This window comes from Plectropomus leopardus, chromosome 1, assembly GCF_026936395.1.
Source record: "Plectropomus leopardus strain MGB_pleo_1.0 chromosome 1, ASM2693639v1, whole genome shotgun sequence".
Lineage (NCBI taxonomy): Eukaryota > Metazoa > Chordata > Actinopteri > Perciformes > Serranidae > Plectropomus > Plectropomus leopardus.
The window spans coordinates 43420339-43445127 of record NC_142176.1 but is presented as its reverse complement, the minus strand read 5'-3'; the positions used below and the strand labels follow the sequence as shown (position 1 = coordinate 43445127).

Genomic DNA, 24789 nt, shown 5'->3' with positions numbered 1-24789 from the left:
CAACAGTTAAACTTTATCAAAAGATCAGTTCACAATCTCAAGAAAAATCATCTTAAGAAAGTGCTAAAAATAAAATACATATATATATTTGTCAATTTCTTGTCACTTTTTACAGTTCTTTCGCAATTTGCAGGATATTTCTTGCCAAGATTGCATTGCCTTTTTTCCCCATGTTTCCAAAGCAATTAAACCTATTCTCTCCGGTCCCAGAGGTTTAAATACTTGTGAAAGGCATCAACAAAACTGATAAAGATCCAGGTTCTGAAAGGTTACATAGAGGAAAAACAGCAAAGCTTCAACATAAATTCTGCTAATCAGTTATTAAAACTGATTTGTCTCTGTTAACAGAGTAATTGAGGACTAAAGTCATTCTAATTGTGTGGTATTTTATGATGAAATTGCTGCTTTTCTATACTGGCATGTTAAAGGTGGGAAATAACTCTGTGGCATGTCCTGGCACAGTGAAAGCAATGTATTATCTGTATGACGTCCCTTGTTTGTGTCGCCCATCAGAGGGATTCACCAAGGCAAAAATTGTCTGTGACAGTCATTTGAACAGCAAAGGTCTAAATGACTGCTTTTGTCTGTTGTCTGAGTCTGGTTCTTAGCGTCCTGAGTGGTGCAGCTCAGGTTGAAGAGGAAGTGGAGAAAGACAGCTGGAGAAAATGTCTGATATTGAATCAGATTACACAGATGGAGCAGAGAGTATTCCAACACTCACTGTGCTACCAAAAGTCATATAATGTCATCTCCATCTGGCTTTTATGCAAAACTATAAAACAGAAGGAAGGTTTTCAGGACCAGGCTACAGTGTTTTCTCCTGCTAATACAACCAGACTGAGTTTTCTTCCCTTGTGTTATTTTTGATATCTAAAGGACAGAACCAACAGGGGCATTTGATGAGACAATCACTTGTAAATGATTAATCTAAGGTGGATGGTTTTACACTCCTCTGCGATGAACAGCTTTAATGAAGCACCACATGAATTTGTCTCAGGAGGCCCATTTGGGTGTTTTAAGCCTTTGAAACCTGAACAAAGTGGTTTGATTTCTGTCAAAATCCTGGGGAGAAGGCAACAAGCAGCTTACAAGACATGGCCCAAATATTGGCAAAAAAAACAAAAACAAAAGAAAAAGTGACACAAAATTTGTCAATAAAATCACCTAAAAAGCGCTGAAAATGAAAAATTTAGTATATTTTTCTTTTATCATAACATTATTATGATTATAAATATATTTTTTCTGGACATTTTTCCTTATTGTTAGATACCTTTCTTTAATCCTTCCCTCTTTTAAAAGTTCATTTTTAGGTAATTACAGTATATTGTCACCTTTTACTAATTTCTGGCAATTCGACATTTCTAGCCCAGTCGGTCATTAACTCTTTCCTCTATGTTTTCGAAACCAATTTTCTCAGGTTAAAAAGGGTCGAATAGCCTGTGAAAGGTGTTTGAATGCAGCACTCGAAAACTGATGTCGATCCAGGTTTCAAAGGGTGCTGTGGACTGTTGTTAGCACTGTGTCATCACTGCTGACTCCTCGCTCCATGTTCACATTTGTAAAGCCTTATGTCAACGGTGTTAGAATCTGAACCCACAGCATACGCCGCACACCGGCTCCAGACAAACCGCCTGCAGGTTTCTGCCAGATTACACTACCAAAACAAAGCCTTCCCGCCAATTCTGCCTGCGTGTTTGACATGACCCCATGAGTCCTGTCAAGAGTTTATTTACTCCAGCACAACTGAAAGTGCAGAGCAGACTTGGAGGAGTTCAAATAACATCATTATTTTGAATTTCTATAGTCAGTGTCTTTACATGATGTTAAAAAATTCGAATTATTTTGTTAAAACTGGACTTTTAGAATACACGTAAAAATGTTAGTCTGACTGAAATTGGACTAAACTGAATTTCTTGTAGTCGGACTAACGCACCCATGTAATTCAATAGAAAGTCAAACTATTCCATCAAGTAAACACCTCAGTCAGACTTTAACTGGACTAGGCATTCTGCGCATGCCTCTAGTCCGCCACGCTGGCCTCTCTCAGTGGTTAGGGATAGGGACTGTTTGTTACTTACGAGGGAGGTAGGGGTGCTGCAAAATAGGCCAGGCATTAGGAAAAATACAAGCATTAAGGAGATACATGTGTTTTAAATTAGGCTTGGTTAAAAAAAACTCCCATTTATCACAAAAAAGTTTTTTTGCCTGCATGAGGTGGTATTTCAGGCAACCTTCATACGTGACCGCTCCCACTCATAAGGGGCTTGTCTTTCCATTATGGCTCCATAACACACCTACATGGCCTTGGGTTGGAAATAATGACGGCTAGTGAGGTGGCTGCAATAGAAATAAAGCTGCTAATGTTTTGAACATCAATTGCCATGCTTCTCAGAATGTTATCACCAGAAAAGACGTCGCAGAACATCACTCAGTGGAAACACAGTCATCCCACAATTGTTTCTTATCAACATTTCAAAAATTTTACTCAAGTTTTGCACAAATCTGTAATGGAAACCAGCCTAATGTTGATTAATCTGTTGAGTATTTTCATAATCAATCAAATTATTTGGTCTATGAAAGGTCAGAAAAATGGTAAAAATTGTCGATCAGTGTTTCCCAAAGCCCAAGATGACATTGCCACAACCCAGAGATATTCAATTAACTTTCATAGAGAAAGAAAGAAGCTGCAACATAATCACATTTAAGGAGCTGGAATCAGAGATTTTTGACCACTCAAACTAATTAATTGATTATCAAATTAGTTGGCGACTAATTTGATAGTTTATAACTAATCAATTATATATTGCAGCTCTACTATCAGTTTGTGCCAGGATTTGTTTTATATCTGTTTGTCCTTAAACAGAAATGTTTTAACTCCAGTTCCTTAAACTAAAATAAAAATCGATTTGACTTGATATATTTTGTCAATATGATGTTTTGTTTTTTCATAAATCGGCAATTCTTTTTGCCCTGTAAAGTCCTGTTTGTGCAGAAGATGTCAGTTCTGATGTTGATTAGGACTCTGTTTGCTCTTGTGGACTCGGCTTAAACTCTGTAGATGTGGTCCTGACCTCCAACACACACGCACGCACGCACGCACGCACGCACGCACGCACGCACGCACGCACGCACGCACGCACGCACGCACGCACGCACGCACGCACGCACGCACGCACGCACGCACGCACGCACGCACACTTTGGCCCCTCTGTGGTTTGGTTGTCCCAACCAAACACTTGCAGCATTATACCAGGCAGCAGAAAAGAGCTGTTCTTTTAGGCACGGTGAGTGTGCCTCTGTTTTCATTCGGGACACACAAGCTCCCCGACACACACACATACAGTACACACACACACACACACACACACACACACACACACACACACTCACACACTTTGTCCTTTCTCTGAGGATGCAGTTGCAGACTTGCAGACCTCTGTTTTTATTCAGCCCCACATACCACAAGGAGAGAGTAGCAGGAAATGACTTAATCACTTCTGATTCTGGATGTAAGCAGGGCAGTGTTGGAGACAGGAGCTAAGGTTCTCTCTCTCTGTCTGTGTGTGTGTGTGTGTGTGTGTGTGTGTGTGCGCGTGCGTGCGTGCGTGTGCACGTGCATGTGCGCTGGTGGGACAGGACTAAACGGGTAGGGATTAGAAAACAGTGGTTTGTGCTTTGTGCCCTGCTGACTGGTCTCCTGTTGTGTCCCCATGAATAGGTGCTTGTCCCCTCTCTCTGTGTATAAACACACCAGGCTAATCAGCTCCAATTATCTGCCACACTCAATTCTTTCTTCCAGACAAGACCCGACTTTACAAAGCTGAGGTGTGTTTTCCAGGTCAGAGTGATGAATCTGTTCAATCAGTAGTCACTCCTGTGTTCAACACTGTTTGTATTCACCTCATCCCGGAGGTGTCGATGGGGTTGAGGTCAGGGGTCTTAGCAAGACACTCAAGTTCTGTATGGAGGTGGCTTTGTGCACGGGGCAACTGTGGTCCAAAACTACAGTGTCTTAACCCACTCACAACCCAATTGTTAAGTTACAAACAGACACAAAAAAATGATAATGATGGATTCCTTTTCTAAATGGCCTTTAAATAAAATCTCAGACTTTTTCACACCAAACTCAATATGTGATTTTTATCAGGTGGTTTTCTGTCTTAAAAACAAACTACACCTGACATTGACATGGACACCGTATCTACAGCGATATGCAGCACGACTGCATCAGTAACAGATTTGCAGTGGGTCGGGAAAATGCTTCCACTGATGTCAGCTGCTTTTTACCCACTGTTTGTGGGCTGACTTGGTCTTTGTGCATGTTTGAGTGAGACATATTTCTCCCACTGCCTCTGTCTGAGATGTTGAAATAAATCGGTTGTGCTGCTGCCTTTAGTTTAATCAGCCTTTACACAAACTTTGCAGCAGACTGTGGTTTGTTCCACATCAGATGCTGCAAAAATGAACCAGTTCCAAACACGAGGTGTGCCTTTTTTGGGAACATATTCTTCATTGTTATTAACGCTTGCTGTCATGTTGTCGTGTGTGTGTATCTCTAGGAGGTACCGCAGGGGGGAGGGCACAGCCAACTAAAGAAGCCCAAAGAGAGCGGCGGAGAAGTTAAATAGAATATATAGATTTTAAATCGTTCTAAACCACAAATTCACACTGATCAATAAAATCTATTTCTCGCCCAGCCCTACACCTCACAGGAGTATTATGGATGTTTGTGTGTGTGTGTGTGTGTGTTTTTGAGGGTGTGCTTTACGTCACACATGGTGAACTCTGTGGTTTGTCTTTGATAGGCAGACGTCGCTCAAGGCTTCAGGTCCCCTCTTGGCAATTTCTTTAAAAAATTATAAAAAATCACATTTGCAGTAATATTGTGAAAGAAGACCTCGAAAGTAAATTTTCATTGCTAGTTTTGTATTTTTAAAATGACTGCTAATAAAGGTTCCCACTTGGATAGTAAAGAATTATCGTCCCTTATTGATGTTCGCATGTATGTGTGTGTGTGTGTGTGTGTGTGTGTGTGTGTGCGGGCGTGTGCGTGTGTGTGTGTGTGTGTGTGTGTGTGTGTTTTTTTGAGGGTGTGCTTTACGTCACACATGGTGAACTCTGTGGTTTGTCATGCTAATAAGATGGAGAAAGTTTCTGTGGTGGTTTGCTCTGTAAGGAACGAATTGAATGTGTTCAGTGTAATAAAGCTTAGTTTTTAGATTTTTTATGTTACGAATTCTCCTCTAAAAACCTTTTGATTTTTTGAGCGTCAAATACTTAAGAGTCAAGTCAAGTCAATTTTATTTATAAAGCTCATCTTCACAAAACACAGTTTGCCTCAAAGGGCTTTACAGCATATGACATCCCTCTGCCCTTAGACCCTCACATCACCTAAGGAAAAACTCCCGAAAAAGAATCCCTGTAACTGGGAAAGAAAGGAAGAAACCTCAGGGAGAGCACCAGAGGATGATGAAGGATCCCTCTTCTAGGACGGACAGACGTGCAATAGATGCCGTAAATAACAAATGAAATACAATCATGACAAAAAGGAAAGAGAAAGCGAGTGGGAGAGAGGGGGTGAGAGGGGGAGAGATGCACAGCAATAATGGAAACAGACACGTCATATTACAATAATGATAGGTGTAAAATTACTAAATGCACTCCATGATAATATTATTGATAATATTATGTAAAGATACAGCTGCTTGGATACACAACAGTTACAATGGATTCAAATGGCCTGCTTTACAGTGGGAAGAAAGTATCTAAATGCCCATAGAAACTTTTTTAAGCAGCATAATCTTACTGTCCACGCTGTCTGTGTGTGCTTGATATGATTCAGAAATACTCAAATGTGCCAAAATATGGCCAATGACAAAGCTAATGTTTGTCAGTGATCTAATTAGCTGCACACACATATACTTACCTCTACATTTTACTGCTCAAATTAAAGGAACTAACAGGTAACAGGTGCATTTTACTGGAATTGTACTTAAAATCCTGTTCCAGAAACCTATATTCACAATTACTTTAATTTTATATTTTAAATTAAATGACAGATTTTTTATTTATTTTTTCAGTTTTCAACACCTTTTGGGACCATTTTTGTGGTGTTTTAACCTTTTCTTTTTGTTGTCTCTTATTTTTCTTTTTTTTTCTTTTTTTTCAGGATTTTTTTGTAAAGTTTTTACTAATTTCTTGCAAATGTTTGGTGATTTTTGCACATTTTTAATGTCTTATTAAGTTGCCCATTGCCTTCTCCTCATTTGCAAGAAATCAAACCAATTTTTAAAACTAATTTGATTTTAATAGGTTTCAAAGGGTTGAAACAAAAAATAAATTAACAAACAACCAATAAATTACCTCGGAGGAAAAGTCAGAGGATCACCAAAGTCAGAGGGCATCCTCATCAGTGCAACATTTGGTAGTTATCAACATAATAGCTGCTGAGAGGCTTCAGTTTGGCCCTTAGTGTTGGACTGACCAACTGACCCACATTTCCCTCCACAGAGACGCCACCAGCACCACTAACAGCTACAATAATATTGACATGGAAGAGTATTTGTAAACTTGAACATTTATATTGGTGTGTGTGTATATTTCCGTGTGTGTTTAGGTGAGTTGTCTTTGCCAGCCCATGTCAGCCCGTACACAAAGGTTCGAAAGGATTCAACGGAGAGCCAGGAGGACGCTTACATCCAGCTGGAGCTGCGAACACTGGAGCAGGCTCTACTGGCCACCTGTGTGGGCAGCATCGCTGAACTCAGTAAGTGTGTGTGTGTCACTGCTGCCACAATTGGCTCCTGTGTTTTGTGTGTGTTTGTTTAAACTGTGACCGGAGTTGGGCTCCTGGAACAGATCGTTAGATGCTGCCAGCTCCCCGTCAGTTACATAACAACCTGTGGCTTATATCCAGAAAACAAGGGCACCTTTACACCTTGCATGCCTTCACTGTTCAGGGCATTTTATGGACTCTCTGATGACATATTCATCTGACCACGAAGCACTTCAGCACAGCATGGTTTGGGTTTTTTACTGTTTATTTAAGTCATATTGTTTCTTCAGATTTCAGTTTTCTCCCTCACAGTTACATTTAGAATATTATCGCTTTTCAGTGAAACGATATTTGTTTTTATGTCCTTAGTTGAATCATTGCAGACTGACTGAATGAAAAACCAACAAAAAATGAGTCATTGAACACTAGAGGGCTTGTGTTTGTATTCTTCATGAGATCATATTTAACCCTTAAGGCCTGCTTTGACATTACACACACTTGTATCGCTCTGCTCACAAAATACGCTTTTCAAAATCAGGCTATTAAAGTATTGTACATTAATATTATTTTCTACTTTTATTTTATTTATTAGTTATTTTTTCATCCAACATCAGTCGTAATCATAACTATCAAATATTCAATAATTTTCAGAATTTTAACCCTTTAAATGCCAGTTTTTAAATGAACAAAAAGAAACCCACAAATAAAGAATTATTTTCAATATACTACATAAAAAGTAGATTCTTTTTTGATGATCACAGTCTGGGATATGTGAGTGATTAGCAGCAACACTGATAGTAACAGTGCACCTAGTGGAAATACCATGTATTTTCTCCATATGCCAAAAATGATGTCATCAGGTGGAAAATAGTAAAAATGACAAATTCCAAGGCAAAAGCCCAGAAATAATACAATGCATGTTTTTATGCTGTGGGATCTTGCCAAAATGTATGCCATATGCATGAACACAGCCAAAATTTAAAAAAAGGAGAATGAAAAGTGAGTAAAGGCTTCACATTGTTTACATTAATATAGTTTATTAAGTAGTTGTATTCTTTTTTCGTTCACTGTTGTAATTACTGGATTAATGTCTCCACACTTGAAAAAAAGAAGTCTAAATTGTTTTTATTTTACAGTCTGAGAATGAGCTGATGCAGGTATGCCCTTGTCCTGCAGGTGATCTGGTCTCTCGAGCGATGCACCGCATGCAGCGTCTGCGCAGCTCGAGCCTTTCCGTCAGCCCCCCTCGCTCAGCCAATCAGCTGACAGTATTCTGGGCCGCTGATGCCCTCCGAACGCTCTATTACTTCCTGTCCAGCCCCGAGATGGAGTCACTGGAAAATCCCAACCTGGAGCCTCCAACCATGACACTGAGCAGAGAGAGGTGTGTGTGTGTGTGTGTTGCCCTCTGATGATCTGATTTAAATGTGATTTTCAGAGTTAACCCTTTAAAACCTGGAGTCAAGTCAGTTTTATTTATAGAGCCCATTATCACAAAACATTGTTTGCCTCAGAGGGCTGTACAGTGTACGACATCCCTCTGCCCTTAGACCCTCACATCACCCAAGGAAAAACTCCCGAAAAAGAACCCCTGAACGGGGGAAAAAAAAAGGAAGAAACCTCAGCAATAGATGTCGTAAATAACAAATGAAATACAATCATGGCAAAAAAGGAAAGAGAAAGAGAGAGGGGGAGAGAGGGGGAGAGAGGCACGGCAATAATAGAAACAGATGCATGTCATATTACAATAATGGTAGGTGTGAAATTATTAATTGCACTCTATGATGATGTTGAGGGAGATGATAACAGTCTCATGCATATGCTGATAGGGAGGTGTCCAAAGGCAAGATCACAGCATCGGCGCAACCAGGACCAGACCACGATCAGGGCGAGCGAGGGGCACAGTATCAGTACAGCCACAGCACAAGCACAACCAAAGGCAGGGTCGCAGCATCAGCACAGCTATCACCACGGTCAGGCATAGTCAAGGTTACGGCCAGGATCCAGGGAGACTCAACCAAAGGCTGGTCCAGGCAGCCTGAGCCAGCCCTAATTATAAGCTTTATCAAAGAGGAAGGTCTTAAGTCTACCCTTAAAAGTTAAAACAGTGTCTGCCTCCCTGACCGAAACTGGAAGATGGTTCCATAGGAGAGGAGCATGGTAGCTGAAGGCTCTGGTTCCTATCCTACTTTTGGAAACTTTGGGAACCACAAGTAACCCTGCATTTTCAGAGCGCAGTGATCTTGAGGGTTGGTAAGGAACTATGAGCTGTGACAGATAGGATGGAGCCTGACCATTTAGAGCTTTGTAAGTAAGGAGGAGGATTTTAAATTCAATCCTGGATTTCACAGGGAGCCAGTGCAGAGAAGCTAAAACAGGAAAAATATGATCCCTTTTCTTGCTTCCCGTTAAAACACAAGCAGCAGCGTTCTGCACCAGTTGGAGAGACCTAAGAGATTTGTTGGGGAAACCAAATAATAGGGAGTCACAGTAATCCAGCCTAGAGGTGACAAATGCATGTACTAATTTTTCAGCATCTGTTTGGGACAGGATATGTCTAATTTTTGTGATGTTACGCAAGTGAAAGAAAGCCGTCCTTGAAGTTTGTTTTATATGGGAGGCAAAAGATAATCTTGATCAAATAAAACTCTGAGGTTCCTTACAGTTGTGCTAGAGGCCAAGGTAATGCCATCTAGAAAAATTACATTGTTGGAAAAGGAGCTTCTGAGGTGTTTGGGGCCAAGAACAATAACTTCAGTTTTGTCTGAATTCAACATCAGGAAATTACGGCTCATCCAGGCTTTTACATCCTTAAGATATGTTTGAAGTCTAGATAGCTGATCAGTTTCATCTGGTTTCAGAGATAGATATAATTGCATATCATCAGCATAACAATGGAAATTTATAGAGTGTTTTCTAATTATGTTGCCTAGAGGAAGCATATATAAAGTGAAAAGGATTGGTCCAAGCACCGAACCTTGTGGCACTCCAAAGCAGACCTTTGTATGTGCGGAGGGTTGATCATTGACGTGAACAAATTGGGAACGATCTGATAAGTATGACTTAAACCAGGCTAGTGGCGCTCCTTTAAGGCCAATTAAGTTTTCCAGTCTGTGCAGTAAGATTTGATGGTCAATGGTGTCAAATGCGGCACTGAGATCTAATAGGATTAAAACAGAGACCAGACCCGTGTCAGAAGCGATAAATAAGTAGTTATTAATTTTTACTAGTGCCGTCTCTGTACTATGATGAACTCTGAAGCCTGACTGAAAGTCCTCAAATAAACTGTTGTCTTGGAGAAAGTCACAGAGCTGATGAGCAACCACTCTCTCAAGGATTTTAGAAATAAAGGGGAGATTAGACATCGGTCTATAGTTAGCTAAAATCTCAGGATCAAGAGTGGGCTTCTTTAGAAGTGGTTTAATGACAGCTACTTTAAAAGACTGAGGTACATGGCCTGTTAATAAAGACGCATTGATTATATCTAATAAAAAGTTGTCTAATAAGGGCAAAACTTCCTTAAGGAGTCACACTCTTCGTTATTATGATGTAATTTGTTTTTGTTGAACCACTCTTGAAATAAATACAACCAAAAATATTGGAGTCACATGTGAACTGACAGCATCCTCACCTTCCTCCAGGCCATTCCTGCTCCTCCCCCCTCTAATGGAGTGGATCAGAGTCGCTGTTGTACACGCTGAACATCGCCGCAGCCTATTGGTGGACAGCGATGATGTCAGACAGACAGCCAGGATGCTCTTGCCAGGACTGGACTGTGAGCCCAGACAGCTAAAGTAAGAAGCCAGTGAGGGCCCACCTGCCGTGTCTGACACTTTGAAGCCATTGATGTTGTAACCTCAGTGACGTGTGTGTTTCTCTGCAGGTCCAAATGCAATTACCAGTCCTTTAAATGTTTGAATGCAGAAGCTGCTGCAGCAAAGTTCCAGCTGGATCTGGGCTTCAGGATGCTTGCGTGTGGGCGAGCAGATCTGGTCCACCAGGCCACACAGCTGCTGGGAGCTGAGGGGGTTAACACTATGGATGACCAGGTGAGGGAGGGACCGTTCACTGTGGAAATGTGTAATTAAGGTGAAACAGCAGGGTGCAGTACAAGTAGCGGGTGTTGCCCAGGTGAAAATGTGGTGATTCTGACTATTACTGAAAATTACTGATAGTGCAGATCATACCTGAGTTTCTATTTTATCAAACATTTATACTCTCTTTTCACTCTTTTATGGCTGTTTCCTACTAAATTTAATATTGATATTGATAAATATAGTAATGTCAAATTGTTTTCATTTCTTTTACAGACATGGGGGGGGGGTGAGCAACTTAACAAGACATGGCCCAAAAATGAGGAAAAAAAACAGTGAAAATTTACAAGAAAAATGACCTAGAAAAAGGGCTGAAGATAAAAATAAATGTATGTATTTATTTTATATGTTATATTTTATTTGTAAAATAATTTTAAATAGCTTATAAAATTATTATAATTACAAATATTGCTTTCTGTACTTTTTTTGGGATCATTTTCTAATAATTATCCCCTCTTTTTTAGCAAAGTAAAAAAAAAAGTGGATCCAGAAATTTGAGAATTAGCCAAAGCAGCAGGTCATTCATGCACACCCAACATATGTATACAACAATCGCAGCATCACAAATCCATTCAACAACAACAATCAATCAGTAACAAACACAGCACAGCAGGCACATACATATACACATACATGTGAATATGCACTGTACAGCAGCGGTGAGACGGTATAAAAAACTAAAAAGCATGGCAGACAGGTACAGCACACAGGTATAAATGCACTTGTGCGCTGCAGAGGATCCTACTGGCTGTGATTGCATGGACGTAAACTGTAAGTGCAAGTTGACTGGTTCGCAAGGCAGTACTTCTAATTGGAGTGTTTAACACCCCACACCTGGACTGAACAGCAAGAAGAAACAAAAATCATTTTGCAAGAATGCTTTGAGGAAACAGATTTGTGATGTTCATCTATCTGTGTAGTCTGAAAAAAACTGTGTGTGTGTATGTATTGGTGCAGGGCATGACTCCTCTGATGTACGCCTCAGCAGCAGGAGATGAAGCTCTGGTGCAGATGCTCATAGACGCTGGAGCTTGCCTGGACCTGCAGGTACAAACACGGCTGCTGACTCAGCTGTCGGCTATCTATGTCAAAGCTGGTTATTGTCTCTGAGGCTGAGATGCCTGTTGTTTGTGTGTGTGTGTGTGTGTGTGTGTGTGTGTGTGTGGGTGTGTGTGTGTGTGTGTGTGTGTGTGTGTGTTGTTCAGGTCCCAGGCTGCTCTTCCAGACACCCATCGGTTCCTCCTGGCAGTCGACGCTGGGTGGCTCTGACATTCGCCGTGCTGCACGGTCACCTGTCTGTGGCTCAGGTGAGGACTCCAACTGAACACAATCGTATCTCTGTCAAAATTTACATGATTAAGCTATTTTTTTCTCACTATGTAACAACTTGTTACTTTCCTTTAGCATATTCGTAATGATCCATAATTAACCCTTTTGATCTCTAAGCTAATGGACAAATTGGTTTGATTTTTTTTTCCCTCGAAAACATGGTAGCAGGGCAATGAGCAGCTTAATATGAAATGGCCCAAGTACTTGCAATAAATAAATTTTAAAAAAGTTAAATAAAATCACTTAAAAATCAGCAATAAAAGAAAACTTTAAAAAAAGATAAAAAGGAAATGGCCTGAAAAAAGCTGCAAAAAAATCATACATATATAGTATTTTATAGCATAATTTTTGAATATACAATGATAATAATGTTAGGATTTTGGCTTTAACACGGGGCAACCCTTTCTGTGGTTAGGCCTCATGCCATTGTCACCAATGGTTAAAAGATGGCTATCAGAAATAATTAATGATTACTAAAAATAATTATTAATTATGTTAAATAATGTGACTTAATTTACATTAAATCACCTCATGGGGCACCATTCCCTGAAAGGGAAAATGATAGCAGATCAATAAAAACAGTCTCATAAAATACACTAAATTATCAATTTGGAACTCTGATTAATAATTGAATTAATAATTATAACCAAAATTACCATACTGATAGTAAAGAGTGAAGGACTTTGGAGCTCTTGACACAGTAGTTGGCAATTTACTCCCTTTTGTACAACATTAAGCAGACAGCAAGTATGATTCCAAAAACATTTATTCAACAAGAAAAGCAATGCTAAACAAAACACAAAATATATATATAAACTGCTAATATATACAAGTATATATACAAGTATGGATGTGTAAATGTGTGTGAGTGTGTGTGTGAGAGAGAGAGAGAGAGAGGAACAAAGAGAAGGTGTGTGTGTTGGTGTGAGCATGAACACACCAAGAGGCAGAGGTGGATTGACTAACAACAGAAGCTACAAGGAGATGCCAGATCCAAGATGCTGGATCAAAGATGGCTGCAGAGCGAGGAAGGCCTTAGCTGACCATGTGGTTGGTCAGACAAAGGAACAAAGGAAAGGCAGGAACTTTAAGTTCTTTCTCTGTGTGCTGCTATTGAGAGCCAATTTCTGAGTCCATGTATGTGGTCTAATATGTATATTAAGTGCTTTGGTCAGTAAAAAGGTTGTTTAGTTGCATGCAAGATCCTGTCTGTGTGAGGCATTAACAAAGTAACTTCCAGACTAACCAATAACCCAATAACAAAGAGATGAACAAGAATGTTAGTTATGTAAATGTGTTTGTTGAGATGCATAAGGAGGCACCTACAATGATGAGGACATGTCTATGACTAGGCCTGTAAAGTTATAATGTGGTGTGCCCTAACTAGTGTTGCAACTAGCTGTGGTACTAACAAGCTACAAACAAAATTGAATCTAAGTGTACTTGCAAAGTTGGACAGTGGTGTCTGAGTCCAATCAGAATTTAGGCTTTCCAAACAAATAGCAGAGTGTCTAGCTATATAAGTTCAGAATCACTGAATTTGCTGCTGTTGCTGGGAACTCAAGTCTGCCTACATCTGCAGGAAGAACAAGGGACGCTAGATTAACATCTGTTTACTGTCAGTACAGAGTCGGACTAGGTGAGAAGTGAGCTCTGGCCCTTCAGTGCTTCACTCTGGGCTCAGGGCTGTAACGCTCCATGTCCTCAGAGGCAGAGGAGAATTCAGAGGCGCTCTGACCGTCTGAGGAATTTTGTCTATGCTTAAAACTGTGCTCAGATATGTCAGAGGTGCTGCGGTCATCATCTGACAGGTCGCTTGGCAGGTCACACTTCTGGGCCTTCTACAGCATCTGTTCTGAGAATGCCTATCTCGTCGCAGTTGGGGGACATGGCGGCTACACCTTTTGTCTCCCAGATGTCTTTTCACACCCCTCACCCCCCGAGCTGTTGTGAGGGTGGTGTTTTGGGGCAGAAGGCTTGTGTGACACTGCAACTTCTGATTCTGGGTTACCATCTGGCAGGCTCAGATCGTAACCCTCTCGCTTTGGAATTGACAGCAATTTCCCGAGCCACCTGTGTCAGCTTCCTTAGCTCATGCATGGAAGGGTTACCTTTCCACGTCCTTAGTACCATGTGAGTGCGCACGCAGGGATGCAGGTTCCTTAAAAACAAAGACTTGAAGGTGGGGTTCTCTTCTAAGTCTGGTGCATTTCTACACTGAAAGTATGTGTGTCTCAAACATCTGTGATAATTCCTAGGATTCTCACGATGGGAATGTTTAATTTGGAGGGCTGCAACCATGGATGAGATCTTTTCAGCAGGAGAAGAAAATTCAGTGCTCAATGAAGTTCTGTGTAGTCATCTCTGACTCTGGGAGGTTGGGACTGTATAAACTTCTGGACAGCTTTAGAGCTGGTCTTGCACACAAGTTTAACTTTTTCCCTTTTGGTTGCAAATGGCAAATCTATGAGAATGTTGGCTTATTCTTTAAGATAATCGTCAATGTTGATCATAGTGGTCTGGATCAAATGGTACAGTGTCCTTAGCTAAAAACTCATGCGCACAGGGTTCGAATTACATGGCTTTCAGGGGAGCCCTATTTTCCGTTACGCACTACTACTGAAACATGTCACTTGCGTAAAGTGTGCGGCAGCGCGTGGTCAATTACAGGGTTACTGCGAAAAAGATTCTACTGATACCCGTCGGTAACATTTCCTCTCTTTATCCCTTCTGTCAGCTGATGAGGAGTTCAGGCGACAGCAGGGAGAGACACGGAAGTTTTTTTTAAAAGATTTTCGGAAATGGACTGTAATGAGCAAATAAACACACAGCGTTTACATATTACTTATTTTTTAAATTTCTTCAGGAATCTTTCTGTGCAGAAAATATTTAATCTATAACACAAAAGTCAACCATTTTTAGAGCCCACCGTGAACGTCTCAAGGGAGCCGAGCTCCCCTTAGCTCCCCCGTAATTCAAACCATGCATACACACAGACTCACACTTGTTGGATACGCTCGTCGGCCAGTAAGGTAAGAAACGTTTCCATCTCCTCGAGCGACCACAGTGGGATCTCTCTGAATGTGACACATGTCCAGTGCCAAGAGTCCAAATGAACGAATGATATGTGGAATTTCCAGGTCCCTACAATAATCATAGTTTTCTGGACACCCCCTGATAATTCTCTCTCCCTTTCTCTTTTTAAAAACAACATTTCAGGTACTTTTCTTTTCATCTTTTGCCAATTTCTTGCTTGTTGCCTTTTGTTCACATTTTTCAGAAGAAATCAAACCGATCAGCTCTGGTTTTAAAGCTTTAAATGCACGTGGACAGCATCTGTATTCAGCACTTAATTGCTCTTGATGAGGTTCTAAAGGGCTAAAATAACAAATGCATTTACTTAAATACAGTGTTGCTCTTCTCCACGTCCCTTTTCTTCTTAACTTCATAGAAGCCAAAACACAGGGTGTGTTACTTTTGATGTTACTTCTCAAGAATACACTGTCAATTTGAAGGAAGCAGTTCAGAGTAAAGTCTCTAACAGTGATGGTGCTGTCCCGCTGACAGCTGCTGTTGGAGACTGGAGCAGATGTGGAGGGAGGAGCCCTGCTGGATGCTCAGGAGAGCTCAGCAGAGACGCCGCTCCAGTTGGCTGCTGCTGCAGGTGAGTTGTCATTGGAGATCCCTGTACGTTTGCTTAGATTGGAAATAAATGTACAGACTTGGAGAACACACAGGCAGAATACTGATTGTGTGCCTTTAAAACTAAACTAAACTAAAACTCAGATTTGGAGGTGCTGATTCTTATCCCGGCTGCTTTACACTCAGCTGCAAACCGATCCAGTGAGAGCTGGAAGTCATGGCCTGATGAAGCCAACAGGACCACACCATCTGCAAAAAGCAGGGACCCAATCCTGAGGTCACCAAACTGGACCCCCTCAACCTAGAAATTCTGTCCATAAAAATTATGAACAGAATCAGTGACAAAGGGCAGCCCTGGCGGAGTCCAACCCTCAACGGAAACGAGGCAATGCAGACCAAGCTCTGGCACCGGTTATATATTATTATTATTATATAATTATTATTATCCATATTCCTGGAGAGCCCTCTACAGGACTCCCCGAGGGGCACGGGGAGTGGACTGGTTGGGCAAACTCCCATGCACCCTCAAGGATCCTGCCAAGGGTCCAGAGCTGGTCCACAGTTCCACGACCAGGACGAAAACTGCATTGCTCCTCCTGAATCCAGGGTTCGACTGTCCGGCAGACCCTCCTCTCCAGTACCCCTGAATAGACCTTACCAGGGAGGCTGAGGAGTGTGATCCCCCTATAGTGGGAACACACCCTCCCATTCCCCTTCTTATAAAGAGGGACCACCATCCAGTCTGCCAGTCCAGAGGCACTGCCCCCCATGTCCATGCAGTGTTGCAGAGTCGTGTCAACCATGTCAGCCCCACAACATCCAAGGCCCTAAGGAACTCTGGGAGGACCTCATCCACCCCCTGGGCTCTGCCACTGAGGAGCTTTTTGACCACCTGGGCAACCTTAGCCCCAGAGATGGAAGAGCCCACCCCTGAGTCCCCAGACCCTGCTTCCTCACCGGAAGGCGTGTCAGTGGGATTGAGGAGGTCTTCGGAGTATTCCTTCCATTGATCCACAACGTCACGAGTCGAGGTCAGCAGCGCCCCATCCCCACCATACACAGTGTTTATAGAGCACCGCCTCCCCCTCCTGAGATGCCGGATTGTGGTCCGGAACCTCTTCGAAGCCGTCAGAAGTTGTTCTCCATGGCCTCACTGAACTCCGCTTGGCCTGCCGGTACCTGTCTGCTGCCTCCGGAGTCCCTTGGGCCAAGAAGGCCCGATAGGACTCCTTCTTCAGCTTGACGGCATCCCTCACCGCCAGTCTCCACCAACGGGTTCGGGTGTTGCCGCCCCGTCAGGCACCGACCACCTTATGGCCACAGCACTGGTCAGCCGCATCAGCCACGGAGGCACAGAACATGGCCCACTCGGACTCAATGTCCCCTGCCTCCCCCGGGACATGGTCGAAGCTCTCCCGGAGGGGGAGTTGAAGCTCCTTCTGATGGGAGACTCTGCCAGGTGTTCCCAGCAGACCCTCACAATGTGTTTGGGTCTGCCAGGTCTGACCGGCAACTCCAGAGTGGAAGAGAGTCCAACCCCTCTGAGGCCGACAATATCTAGTCGGAACTTCTCAACCTCGCGCACCAGCTCAGGCTCCTTCCCCACCAGAGAGGGGACATTCCACGTCGCTAGAGCTAGCTTCTGCAGCCGAGGATCAGACTGCCAAGGTCCCCACTTCGGCTGCTGCCCAACTCACACAGCACCCGACCCCTTTGGGCCCTCTTATGGGTGCTGAGCCCATGGGAAGGAGGTCCCACGTCGCCTCTTCGGGCTGTGCCAAGCCAGGCCCCATGGGTAAAGGCTTGGCCACCAGGCGCTCGCCATCAAGCCCCACAACCAGGCCTGGCTACAGGGTGGGGGCCCGGTGACCCGCATCCGGCCGAGAGAAACTTCAAACCATTTGTCGTGTCCATCAGAAGGGGTCCAGTGGTTTGTTTGGTTTTTTTTACCTTTTTTTTGTTTTGTTTTTTCCTAAATTTCAGGTAATTCTCTGGTAACTTGTAACTAACAGGTTTCAAAAGGTTAAAGAATTGAAACATTTAACAGTACAAGGGTGGTTGCTTGATCTCCAGTTTGGATTTAATATTATGCTGATCAACCCTTTTTATGGCAAACTTCTAAAAAACTTTAGGATGGATCACTGGTTAAAGTATGCCTCCGTTTGCTGTGTTTTTATATGTTTAATTATATATTATTATTTGTATTTGTCATTGATAAACAAGCCTGGGTCAGTGCAGCAACATGTTGGGGTACAGATGATGCCTCTGTGTCTTAAATAAATCTAACATGTTTCATCCTCCCAGGTTACTACGAGATGGTGAGCCTGCTCCTCACCCATGGAGCTGACCCTCTGCTCAGAGTGCATCATGGGAATTCATCTCCGCTGTATGAGGACATGAACTGCTTCAGCTATGCTGCAGCACATGGACACAGGTGAGACATTTTTGCAGCCAGTTATAGAAATAATTCATAGAATTTGTTGAAATAAATGGCTGGATAATAAATAAATAAAAACAGAATCATGATAATTAAACATGTAACCCTACATCTGAACTGTTAGCTCAATATATGAACACACAGCATAAAATTCCAGGATTTTTTTCACCCTGGGATATGGGGACAAATTTTGACAAGAATCCCTAGAAAATACAAGGATCTCAGCTCCCTGGTTCAACCTGGACATGTACAATACCCAGCGATTCAAGAGCAAAACAACCAGGCACCATCTGTCCTCTCTCCTGCAGGAACATCCTTAGGAGGCTGCTGCTGAAGCCCCAGCACCGGAAGGAGGACATCCTCTCTCTGGAGGAGATCCTGGCTGAAGGAGTGGAGGACGATCAGGAGGAGGAACAGGATCCAAAAGCTCCTGGTTCCTCAAGCCCTGTCCCCAGGCTGTGTAAAGCCAGGATGAAGGCCTTGCAGCAGGCGGCCTACTACAGCGCCGAGCACGGTTACCTGGATGTGACCATGGAGCTCAGAGAGATGGGTGAGCTGTGAGGTTTATCTCGTGTTCTGATGACATTTCTATTTGGATATGAGAGCATGAATTAACTTTTTGTATGTCAGATTTATTAATTTATTGATATAAAATCTAAACAACATATATGTTAATATGGACACCAAGTAGGCTTGAAATGTAGAAGAAGAAACATCAGCAGGATTTATATGGTCATGAAAAGTATGGAAAAGTCATGGAATTTGTAAGTAGTCATTTCCAAGCCTGGACAGGTTTTTGGAAAACTAAATATAGCCTGAAAGTTTTGAAAAAGTCATCACAATCTGTTTTCTAAACAGATAACACATGTTGTGTTCAAGGACCAATAGAAATTTTAAAATCTAACAATAATTTAATAAAAGAAAAAAGCTCAAGGAATTACAATTTCTATGTAATTCTAACTCTTTGTTGAACAGAGAGCGACATCTAGTGGACTTAGAAAATAAAGAAAATGGTTCCTGAGGCTTCATTTGGCCTTCATTAAATATCTTTTTAAAAAGGCTGGTGTAATAGAGCCATTAAAGAGCCATGGTTGTTTCAGAGATTGTATGGTCCTAGAAATGTATCAGTAATGTGTATGAAGCTTGCATTATACAGTAGAACTCAAAGAAACTGTGTACAAGCTCTGACTTTTAAATTTTAAATGCAAAACAATCAATCACTTGCTCACAGCTTGTTATTTTCCAGTGTATGAAGGTGTAAGAGCTGCTGCTGCTGCTGTGTGCCTCTGAAGAGCAGCGTTGTTCTGTACTGTTCACTAATGGATGTAACAGACAGGAAAAATCACTCAGTTGGTTAACAGCAGAGCTCGTTTCTGCTTCAGTCTGAATCTGCATTCATACAGTAAAACCTGGATCCTGTGCTTTGTCTCACCTTTGTGCCTCGCCCAGGTGTCCCCTGGAGGCTCCACATCTGGCTAGAGTCTCTCCTCAAAGCCCAGCAGCTGTGCAGGGACAAAGTCATTGTCTCCCTCCTCACAGATTTCTTCTCCATCAGGACAGAGGACTACAGCCCCGAGCTCCTCTCCACAGGCATCCCGCTCTTGTTCAGCATGCTGGAGACCAGCAAGGTACAGCTGAGTGCTTCATCAGTCCTCCTAAAAAGCTGCAACACAAGCTTTAATGGCTTTAATTTTAATTTTACTTAAATGGTCATCAGGCAGATTTAAACACCTTCTGTTTTTAAAAAGCATAAAACAAAGTTTTTTCTTCATCGGTTTTCAACAAATCCAGCTCCCATGAGGTTCTGATTGCACGCCTATTATGAAGTCTCATCCGACTTTAAGTAAGAATTTTTAAAGGAGCAAAATATAAGTATAGCAGCAAACCACTATTTGCTTTGTAAAGATGTAGCGGAGCAATGAGCAGAGGATGAAGTCATGCTCCCTCTGTGTGTGTTGTTATCTCAAGGTCTCTGTTTTTTGTTGTTGTAGACCAGGGAGACTCACCTCTCTTTGCTTGGGTGCCACTTTTGTAAAACGACGGGAGACCAGGGGCCAGTCGCAGCAGCCCCATGCATGTTTCTGGGATTTTAGGACATTTGTAGGATTTTAGGACATTTGAAGGATTGTAGGACATATCTAGGATTTTTGGCTGTTTCTAGTATCCAAGTGTTTCCAGGATTTTAGGACGTTTCTAAGATTTTGTGATAATGCTATAGGACTAACTAGGATTTTCAAATGTTTTGCAGGATTTTAGGATTTGTAGGATTATAGGATGTTTCTTTGATTTTAGAATGTTTTTAGGATTTTATGATATTTCTCATATTTCAGAACATTTCTAGGACATTTCTAACCAGGACCTCTGTCAGGGGGTGTGGGGGATCCTCCACTGGCACTTTTTTGATAAACAAGCTCTATTTTGATGCTGTTTTATGCACTCTAACACCTTATGTGTACTAAAAGTACAAAAACAATACCCAATCTGTCAGTCTTTTTATTTTTATTGTAAATTAGAAAATGGTTTAGGGGCCACCCGGCGCCCTTCTCAGGGGCCAGATTTGGCCCGTGGGCGATTAGTTGATGATTACTGTGGCAGACAGTCCGGCAATGCATCCATATTAGTACTTGTGAGTCTCAGTTTGTGTATTACACTGGCTGGCTAATATCCACTGCTTTGCACTGTGCTTATACAGTGGTTACTGTGATGGCATTGTTGCAGAAAGTAACACCCACCCTCCAGTTTCCCCACTGGTTAACAATGTTAGCTGTGTCAGCGCTGTTCCCATTGTTGCAACTCTTCAAGCTGTTTGTTGTTAACTGCATGCCACCAGCTCCATGTGTGCATACAAACCCAGCTCAGACTGTGTGTCATAGACACACTCTGAATGTTGCATTCAGCCATTTTTAACACAACAAAATATTTGCTTTAACCTGATTAAAGGCTGAAAAGCTCAGATGTCTGTGTCAAGCAGAAGATCCCCATTTAACTCATAAATATTGACAGACAGTTCTGCCAAGCTCTAGATCCTAGATAGATAGATAGATAGATACACTATATTGTCTGTCCCAAATGGTGACAGAAATTCTCCTTTGACAGTGATCAGGATGGCCTTCCTGATCACTGAGCGGCTCTGCAGTTCGGGTAGTGGTGTTAGGGGTGACCTGACTATTTTGCTGGCCTGATTAATAATGCGGAAGAGTTTTGTTTTATGTTTGGTGCTGAGGAAGCTGTACCAGGATGAAATGCCGAAGGTGAGAATGGATTCAATAATCGGTGTGTAAACCAGAGTTAAAATGTTGTTGCTGACATGGAAAGTCCTGAGTTTCCTCAGTAGGTGGAGGTGCTGTTGAGCTCTAGTGAGTTTTCACAGAATGTTTGGACCAGGTTGTTGATTGTCTGCTGGTATCGGGACAGAGCATGGGTGTCAGTCAGGTGAGCCACCAGGGCCATGTCGTCTGCATACTTAAAAAGTGTCATTCCTCCACTGTTACAGGAGATGTTATTGGTGTAGACAGAGAAGAGAATGGGGACAAAATGCAGCCCTTGGGGAGCCCTGTGCGTAAAACCAGCATACTCATTTTAAAACCATTTAAAACGACCTGTAGTGGTCTGTCTTGTAAAAAATGCCTTATCCATAAAATCAGTGTGGGGTGAACCTGAAGGTCAGAGAGGCAGTGTAGCAGGCTATGTAAAAAGTCTAAAAGCGTGAGACCTGCATCCTCTACACCACGTTTTGCCTTCTAGGCAATCTGAAGTGGGTCTAGTTTGTTGGACAGCATGTTTGTCAGCTGGTCACACACATTTGCACTGTACAGATGTCAGGGCCACTGGCCTACAGTCCTTCAGGTCCTTAGCATGTGTCTTTTTGGGTATTGGGATTACATTGGATTCCTTCCAGTGGTTGGGGACACAGCTGTAGCCACAGCTTGGTGAGAACCCCACCTAGCTGGATGGAGCTTCTTTGAGCACCCTGCCTCTGAGTCTGTCAGAGCAAGAAACCTTGTGAGGATTCACTCTGTTGATGAACAGCTTGTGACCTCCATTCTGTGCAGTGAGCAGTGAGGGTTCAGAGGTGAGGGCTGAGTGCTGGGCAGGTCAAAGTGGTTGGTGTGCTGTGGCTGTTGAACGGGGTGAAGAATCTGTTCAACTACTCTGCAAAGGAGGCAGTAACCGGGCAGTCAGTCACTGCAGGTTTGGGGGCTCTGCCCATCATGGTGTTTAACCCCTGCCTCGCCTCCCTCACATTTCCAGAAGTTAATTTCTGCTTTTTTATTATTTGTGTGGATAGTTATTTGTTTGGTTGGAGTGACAGTGTTTTCACAGAATGGGGTAAATACATCTGTCAGTATGTGTAGATCACCACCACAGTTATTAAAAAAACAAATCCCAGTCTGTCAGCTCAAAACAGCCCTTTAATGTTTCAGCTGCATCATTATTCCAGACTCTGGTGGATTTTGGGATGGGTTCCCCTGTTTTCAGTTGTGATCTATATTTTGGCAGTAGCAGGATGACATTGTGGTCAGAACAGGCGAGGGGTGGGCATGGTTTTGAAGAATATGCATTAGGAATGTTGCCATAGCACAAGTCCAGTATGTTCTGCATTCTGGTGGAAGTTGTGACATACTGCTCCAAATTGGGCAGATTTGTGGTGATGTTACACCTGTTTAAATCCCCCAGTAGGAACCAGTCTGAATGGTAGCTCTGTTATAACTGTCAGCGATGTGCTCAGCAGCTAGATTAAAAACAGGCCCTGGTACATACACTAAGATCACAGTAAGTTATGGTAAGATAAAATAAATAAATAATATACTTCCAAAAATCTCAAATCCATGTTGTTTGTATTGTTGTGAAAGATCACATTTAAATGTTGTTGAAACTCACTAGAAATGGTGAGTTTTTTAACCATATTCGGTGCATTTCACAATCAAAAATCTAATTCAAACAAACATTTGTTACCAAGACAGACTTGAGAATGCTGGTAAAGATGAACTCACAGTCAGCTTTCACTTCATGTTCTGGGCTAATACAGACACATCAAAGATTTATAGTACAAGCCAAAATACTCACTACTGATTCTCCATAAGTATTTGTGTTTCTTTAGGGTTTTAATATATTTTCTGTCTGTGTGTTAACATTATGTAACATGACATTCTACCAGTGTGGATCTCCTCTTGTTTTCCTCTGCAGGACTATGTGATCACCAAGCGGCTGGCGTCTTTGTTTTCTCACTGCTACAGCTGCTGTCCTGTACCTCCTGTCCCTCCCATGGACGTCACTCTGTCCACACAGCTAGGTAGCACATCCTTGCTGTCAGTGAGGCAACCTGTCCATCTCTAAATGTAAGCAGCACCCGAGGGATGACATGTTGTCTCTGTCCTCAGATATTCATTTCCTCAACAACCAGGAGATGTCAGATGTGACGTTCATGGTGGACGGGCGTCCGTTCTTTGCTCACCGGGTGCTGCTGATGTCAGCCTCTGAAAGGTCTGATTTCACCTACTCAATCATTCAATCATTACTGCTGTTCTTGTTAGCTCACATTTCCAAGCTATTAACCATGAAGGTTCTTAAAACTAGACTCCAGATAAGTTCCATAAAATGTTTACCTCAATAACTCCACACAAATACTTTCTACTTGTAAAACTATTTTTTTTAATTAGTCAAACTTTATACATGATTGTAAAGCACATTGTGCTGCTGTGCAGGAAAAGTGCATAAACAACAAAGATTTACAAAAAATGTACAAAGAACAAGGAACTGAGTAAAACAAAAGCTGAAAACATAGTAATTAAAAAGTCACAATTATGAAGAGCATAAAACTTAAAGGGAAAAATAGAATAATCAGTAATATATAACACAATATATACCCCTTTTTTAGCCAGACCTATGCCATAAAAACTTTTTTTTACAGCTGTTTGTATGGTTTTTATTTAATCCCTCTTTTACGGTTTTATATTATTTCATTATTCTAATAATAATCAAATTATTATTATTGTTGTTGTTTTATTAGTATTTGATATTATTTTATTCATATTTATTTTTTTATTTGTACTTATTTTGATTTTGGAAAATTTTTACACACACGTAACAAATAAATTACAACAGATAATTTTTTAACTGTATTATCTCCATCATCTCTGTTGAGTTGAGAGTTATCTTTTGGCAAAATGGAGTGCAAAGTGCTGCCTTACAGAAAAAGACTGATCCCTCAAAAAACTGTCTCTTCATTACACTTTTATTTTTGATACAAAACAAATAAGTACTTTTAAAAATCCCATTATATACCATGCATATTATAAACACACTGGGATCAATGACAGGGAATGCAGTAAAGTGCATAAGTGCAATAAAAATGGGTTGTAATTCTAAATGTCACCAATATTCTCATTTTCAAAATAAAACTCTGATGTTCTAATGTGCGTTTTGTTTCGTCAGGTTTCGAGAGATGCTCTGGGATTCCCCCGACAACATCGTCCATGTCAGTCACATGACCTACAGCACATTCCAGGTAG

General features: G+C 41.8%; 1 protein-coding gene across 1 annotated transcript in view; it reads left to right on the top strand.

Moving 5' to 3' along the window:
- The window catches only part of LOC121943175 (ankyrin repeat and BTB/POZ domain-containing protein 2-like), a 38267-nt gene that overhangs the window by 8136 nt on the left and 5342 nt on the right, over positions 1–24789 (top strand). Inside the window, exons 2-14 of the mRNA XM_042486629.2 lie at positions 6617–6766; positions 7952–8159; positions 10417–10569; positions 10659–10824; positions 11827–11916; positions 12075–12176; positions 15766–15862; positions 18145–18274; positions 18586–18827; positions 19727–19905; positions 23465–23570; positions 23659–23761; positions 24713–24785. Coding sequence (XP_042342563.2) covers positions 6617–6766; positions 7952–8159; positions 10417–10569; positions 10659–10824; positions 11827–11916; positions 12075–12176; positions 15766–15862; positions 18145–18274; positions 18586–18827; positions 19727–19905; positions 23465–23570; positions 23659–23761; positions 24713–24785 — 1799 coding nt within the window. The remainder of the gene's footprint in view (positions 1–6616; positions 6767–7951; positions 8160–10416; positions 10570–10658; positions 10825–11826; positions 11917–12074; positions 12177–15765; positions 15863–18144; positions 18275–18585; positions 18828–19726; positions 19906–23464; positions 23571–23658; positions 23762–24712; positions 24786–24789) is intronic.